We start from the raw sequence: 6,674 nt of genomic DNA, 5'->3' as shown, positions 1-6,674 counted from the left end.
TTTTTAAAGAGTTGGGGTCCTCACATGATACTACAAACATGACGATGTTATAGAATATGAGGCTGTAGATTAAACTTCCCAACAGTGAATAAATGAGTTAAAATCAGCTCAACCTTAAACATCTACAGCAGGAAAATGCAACATCCAAAAACATGATAGTAAAACGCTGTTAATACTTTAATTTTGCTGATAAATGTGGTGTTGCTGCTTTCACTTTAGTGAAGGATCTAAACACTTCCTCCACGGCTGGAAATTAGTCTGTACATTAACTGGTTGTGAACTGACCTTAAATCACTCATTTTCTCAATGCAGTTTTGAACCAAGACGGAAACTCAGATCATCTGACTTTCATTTCCCAACGTGCTGCGGCCAAACTGCACACACCCACACATGCAACATATAATCTGTGCGTAATGTTGGCAGAACAGTATTTTAAGCTGAAATCCAAGGCGGGCATCCTTTCTTGGGAGGCACTTCCCCTTTAACTGGGCAGCTGTCGTCACAGCAGGATGACTCGTATATTTTGCGACAGGACGTACAAGCGCCGGCTCGCTGCCTCATCTCCGCCGCTGTGAAACACAGCGTCGTGGGGGGAGAAAAAGAAAACAAATCCCGTGTGTTTATGTTACAGCCAACTGTTTAGACTGTGATACAATGCTCCGGTGGTCTGAGAGTCAAACACCAGCTTTCTTGGTGAGGAGGAAGACGTCGTAGTGTTGCAGTAAGAGCACCGTTGGTTCTGCACGATCACTTATTTCTTTAGACCCAGAATTTGCATGAAGGGTCGTTTCTGGGTCGGATACTGTAAGATGTTTTGCTCAGACACAGGCTAAAACCTGTCTCTTTAAATGAATCTCTACCTGCTGCTTTCATCTTAAGAATATGTGTGCACAGGCCTGCATTCATTACATTGGGCTTGCACCAGTGCATTTTTTTGAAAATGTCTCAACAAACACACAGTAACGGTGTCATTTCCTCACAGGACATCGTTGCGTTGGAAGCAGAAGACCTTGCCGCCTGGAGTTCACAGCAGACAGACCCTGCCAGCTGCCACGTCTCGTCCCTTGGCTCCTGCGAGAGCCGCTCATTGCTCCACAACCAAATGACGCTTACTGCCTCCCCAGGAGCAGCGCTGGCAGAGGACTCCACCTGCAACCCCTGTGCACCGTGCTGGGCTCCAGTAGCCCACCCATGCCTGTGATCCCCATCCCACGGCGGGTGCGCAGCTTCCATGGCCCCCACACCACCTGCATGCACTCGGCCTGCGGGTCGACGCACGCTTCCAAGCTAGTGCGCACCAAGTACAATAACTTTGACCTGTACCTGCGCTCACGCTGCATGTACAGCTTCCTCCGTTTCCTCCTGTACTTCGGCTGCAGTCTGCTGACCTCCCTGCTCTGGGTGGCGCTCTCTGCTCTCTTCTTCCTGCAGTACGTCAGCGTGCGCGTACTCCTGCGGCTGCAGTACAAGCTGTCTGTCATCCTGCTGCTGTTAGGGCACAGGCGCCTGGACTTCGGGGTGCTGAATGACCTGATCATCTACAGCATGCAGATCACCATGTTTCTGGTGGGGGGGCTCGGCTGGTGCTTCATGGTGTTCGTGGACATGTAGCTGCGATGTGAGCGGCGTGGGAAGGGTGGCGTATGACGTGGACGCTTCACACTGTAGCTTCAGGGCTGTGCGTTGCGATCTGTATCGCTCTCGGCTCTGGTCCGGAAGACCCTTTTGACGTCATCTCAAAATCTTATTGGGTTAGTTTCAGATATGATAGAAGCCAATAAGAATCACATGTGTGTGTAAAATCCTTTAAAATTGTTGGTCCCGTATATCTCGTACAGAAGCACCTGGTTCCTGAATATTAAAAATGATGCATGAGAGTCGAGTTTTGAGTCATCCGGACTCTCCATTTGTAAACTGTTTTCATACATTTTAAAGGGCATCTTGACTAGAAACTCATTTGTTGACAACAATGGAAAATGTTAATGTTAAAGTTTCATGGAAAAGTGACTGAACACATGACTGATGTGCATCGTGGCTGCATGATGCAAGACAGTCATTTGTGCCAAAACATGAGTCTGGCTTCAAACGCAAAAGTGTACCATAAGGTTGAGATTACTTCAGTAATGTCCTGTGGAAACATAGTATCATGTAAGCATACAGCGCTTAACAAATCTATTAGACCACCACCCAAAGTAAGGTTTATGCCACAGCTGCCCCAAATTGGTAATTACCAAAATCATTTTTTATGTTTCTGTAATGGTTAATACACCAATATGCAGAAGCCTTTTTAACCAAAATGATATTTTAATGCTAAAATAGAATTATTATTGTTATCCATGCATTTTCAAATTTACAGATTTACCAAAAAACTGAAAAAAATAGTAAAGCACATTATTATTTCTTGATTAATATGTCAAATTATAGTTATTTACTTGCATTCCTGAACAGAAAAATTAGTTTTAGCGGTTGAATGTTATGCTTGATTAATTTCTGACTTCTCAGAGAAGCCTGGTGAGCCGGCTCAAATTTGGGTATAAAAAGGTGAATTAAGATTGAAATTCATCATTCCTGTTCAAAATGGTAAAACGTCGAGAGCTCACTGAAAACGAAAGAGCATTAAAGCACTTAATGACGCTGGATGGTCTCTGAGACAAATAGGGAAAGACTTAAAGTGTTCTCACAGTGCGGTCGAGTATGCTTTGGAGTCAATTGCCGAGACTGGTACTTACAAAATTCGCCAAGGAAGAAGCAGGAAATGAAAGTTAACTGAAGCAGATGTCAGACACCTCAAGATTTTAAGTACTAGAGACAGAAGGAAGACCACCACTGATCTTCAGGCAGAGATGAATGCTTCTAGATCAGAGTCTGAGAAAGTCTCCAGAATGACCATAAGTGGACGACTGACGGAACTAAGCTTTAAGGGAAGAAGAGCTGCTAAGAAGCCATTACTGAGGCCTGCAAACATCCAGAAACGCCTAAGATTTGCCAGAGAGCACAAACACTGGACTGTCGATGACTGGAAGAAGGTGCTCTGGACCGACGAGTCCAAGTTTGAACTCTTCGGTCAGCGTCGTCGCGTTTATGTCCGCAGAGAAGCCGGAGAACGTTTTGATGCCAGATGCATTGCACCCACAGTGAAACACGGTGGAGATTCCATGATGGTATGGGGTTCCATTCGTGGAAACGGTGTGGGCAAATTAGCGAAAATCAACGGTATCGTGAACAAGACCGTCTACCACAGCATCTTAGTGCATCATGGAATCCCATCTGGACTGAATCTGATTGGGCGTGGGCTGGTATACCGACAAGACAATGACCCCAAGCATACTTCAAAGCTGTGCAGAGACTGTTTGACCAAGAAAAAGGAATCTGGAGCACTGGAACTGATGGACTGGCCGAGTCAAAGTTCGGATTTGAATCCTATTGAACAAATTTGGGATTTAGTAGATACAAAGATTGATCACGCAAAAGTTTCATCCAAAGCCAGTCTGTGGGAACAGCTAGAAACTATTTGGAAGTCAATAACAAAAGAGACTGTCGATAAGTACATAAAAACAATGCCAGCAAGGATGCAAGCGGTTATCAAGGCCAAAGGAGGCCATACAAAATATAAGTTTTTTGGTTATTATGTGTGAAAAAGGACTATTTAGTTGTTTCAGTTTGTTATTTGCCAAATAAATAACAATAACATTTTTAGTTTTAAACAAGTTTTTGAAAGATTTTTTTTCTTCTCATTTTTATGACAGGTGGTCTGATAAATTTATTAAGCACAAGTGAAGCTGATATATAGTAACTTACGGTGGGTAAAGTCACCAAAAACAAGTTGTCAACAGTGTGTGTGATGTGCTTTTGTGGGCCAGAATAGGAGAAACTGACAAACTGTATACCTGACAAACAACTTTTTTTTTTTTGTTTTTGTAAAGTTATTAAATAAATTTTCTGTTGATGAAATGTTTCTGCTTTAAAATGCACCGCCTGATTGAAAGTGCTCACCGTGTTGTGTAACACCCATGATGGCATGCCTCGGGCTGTGTCATAAGAGTGTGTGACAGTTCAAATTGAGAACGTCTTTGGGTCAAGTGTTCCATCAGTCGAGAGCTGCTCTGACGGACTTCTCTGTTTGGCTTCCTCCAGCATGCGAACGCCTGCCACAACTAGACCCGAGTGTTTCTGCCAAGCATAACAATGGAAATGGCTGTGTCCCAATCACCTTATATAGCTTCATTTTCACAGGGCATGAAGTATGCTTACAGGATCTAATGAGGGCCAGAGGTGGAAAATAACTACATTTACTCAACTCCTGTGCTAAAGTACACATTTTTTGGTGCTTGTACTTCATTTCTTGCCACTTTCTACTATGCTGCTGAGGGAAATACTGTGCTTTTTACTCCTCGGAAGTTTACTCAGAAGTTATCTGACAGCTTTATTCACAGTATTAGCTTACTATCATATGTTATGCTGAAATAATCGATTGACAGAAAATGAATTGGTAACTGTTTTAATGATCGTTTCATGGTCCCAGCCTCTCATTTTTTAGAATTTGAGGTTTGGGCAAAACAAGCACTGTGAAGTTGTCAGTTCGGGTTCTGTTTAAATGTAAAAACGTTTCTCAATATTTTCAGAATTTCCACACGCCAAAAAATCGATTAATGGTGAAAATAATCAGTAGATATATGCATCATAAAAATAATCATTAGTTGCAGTCCGAGACCAAAATCGTTCAAAATTAGCTTCGAGTCAACCATCTACAACAGTACAATCCTGCTTTTATATTAAGGCCTGAGCAATAAGGACTTTAAATACTTTTCAGTACATTTTCCTGGTTATACTCGCATACTTTTAATAAATTACTTTTTAAATGCACTTTTACTTGTATGTTTACAGCTTGGCATTTAGAACATTTGCATAAAGGATCAGAATATTTCCTAAACCACAGACAAGAGCACTGATATAAAAAGAGCTTTTCACACTTAACTTGGTTTAACTGTAAGGATTAGACTCCTGCATGTACAAGCATCAGCTGACACTTCCATGTTTATCATCTACCAGTGCAGGAAATGGAGCAAAAGAGGCTGGAAACCACCAGGAGTCCATCTTTAGATGTGAACTTTCGACACAGTGGCTGGTGGCCTGATGCAGACATGCTTGAGACTGGTATGGCCTCAGGCTGTAAATGGATAATCAGGGGGCAACAATAAGCTTTTGTTCCGAGGATCAACACATCATATGCCTTGTACTCTGAGCTGGCCCCGCTTGCACCAGAGGAGAACGAGAGAACGTGGACTGTCTTGTGATGTCAATACAGTGCAGTAGGTACAGGCTTGATGATTAAGTCATGGTGGCTCGTTTTCATTTCTTCTTTTTGTTTGAAAAACTGAAGTTGTCTGCTTAGTTTGAATGACTTGCCTTTTTTTTTTTTTTTTCATCCTGTTTCATCCATCAGCCGGCCTCTTCTGGTTCAGATCTTGAACGCCACATTCACAAAGAATATAGAGCACAGGATGATCTATTATTAATCGGCGCGTAACATTTGAAAACTGAGGGCATGTCAAATCCCAATTCATTAGAAACATCTGTCAAACCATGTCAATTGCATTCATCCCATTGCGTTACTTTGATTAGATTTGACATACTGTGTTGTCACTACCACAAGGTCATTTTATCAGGCTACAGTTGCACTTTTACTGCTTTAGCCGAATAATGAGCCATAACAAAGCATCTTTGATTTCCTTAATGAGAATGTAACTGTACTAATGGCATTGACCTAAGTACAATGAGATCATTATAAACTCACCACTGAGTACCGCAGACACATGATAGTCCCTATAGGAACATCATAGTGGTAAATATCGCTTAAATATCAAGCGGCACAATAAGAGCACTGTAAACTAAATGTCATCCACCCCCTGTAAGCTTAAATGGAAATATCACATGACTAATGGAGCAGTTTCTCAACATGGTGCAAAGTTCGAAGGAAACTGGGTGACACATACAAGCACTTTCACACATAAATAAGAATAATATAATATATAATGAAATGAATAGTAATGAAGTGAAGTGATAAACAGCAATGTCAGAGGTAGTAATAATATTTCAGCAGAGGAAGGGAAGAACTAAATACATTAATGAACTAATAAATAACATGACAAGATAAAATATCATAAGCGTGATGTAGCTTAAGCTGGACCACTTACAACACCACATCAATCAAACCAGAACCGCCTTTTTCCACCTAAAAACCACAGCTCACCTCCGCCCATCACTCCTCTCTCCTGCCCACACTTTGATCCATGACTTCATCACATCCAGGATGGACTCCTGCAACAGCATCTTTATGGCACATCATCCAAAGGCCTAAATTAACTCCAGATCACCCAGAACTCTCCGGTACAAAGTCCTTCTCCTCACTCACTGCTCCCTTCGTGAGCAGGCCCGTCCCTCCTCACCCACCTGCTCCACCGCCACACTCCTTCCCTCAGCCTCCACTCCTGATGCAAACCTCCTGTCTCCACTACTGAGGACCAAGACCTGGACCTGGGGAGACAGACGCTTCTCCAAAGCTGCCCCCTCCCTCTGGGACTCTCTCTCTAAACTCATCTTTTCAGAACTGCTTTTAACGCTGTGTGTTATAAAGTATTTTTAATGGTGCTCTGTAAATAAAATATATCATCATT

The 6,674-nt window shown here is 42.4% G+C and overlaps 1 protein-coding gene across 3 annotated transcripts; it reads left to right on the top strand.

Moving 5' to 3' along the window:
• Positions 1-506: 506 nt before the first annotated feature.
• Positions 507-6,674, top strand: LOC139348642 (transmembrane protein 250). 3 transcript variants are annotated; one of them, XR_011603411.1, is made up of 3 exons: positions 544-721; positions 983-1,751; positions 5,050-6,674. XR_011603411.1 is itself a non-coding variant. In XM_070988904.1 (2 exons), the coding sequence occupies exon 2, from the start codon at positions 1,192-1,194 to the stop codon at positions 1,609-1,611; it is 420 nt and encodes a 139-aa protein (XP_070845005.1). In that variant the 5' UTR covers positions 507-693; positions 983-1,191; the 3' UTR covers positions 1,612-3,944. The 3 variants fall into 3 exon arrangements, 2 of the variants coding, with proteins under 2 accessions (XP_070845005.1, XP_070845004.1); XM_070988904.1 differs by lacking the exon at positions 5,050-6,674 and having other exon boundaries at positions 507-693; positions 983-3,944; XM_070988903.1 differs by lacking the exon at positions 5,050-6,674 and having other exon boundaries at positions 507-721; positions 983-3,944.

Source organism: Chaetodon trifascialis, chromosome 20 (assembly GCF_039877785.1).
Source record: "Chaetodon trifascialis isolate fChaTrf1 chromosome 20, fChaTrf1.hap1, whole genome shotgun sequence".
Classification (NCBI taxonomy): domain Eukaryota; kingdom Metazoa; phylum Chordata; class Actinopteri; order Chaetodontiformes; family Chaetodontidae; genus Chaetodon; species Chaetodon trifascialis.
This window is presented reverse-complemented; position numbering and strand designations above follow the sequence as displayed.

What these genes read in the sequence shown, in the direction of transcription:
- LOC139348642 (XM_070988904.1), top strand. Translation starts at nt 1,192, where the DNA reads ATGCCTGTGATCCCCATCCCACGGCGGGTGCGCAGCTTCCATGGCCCC.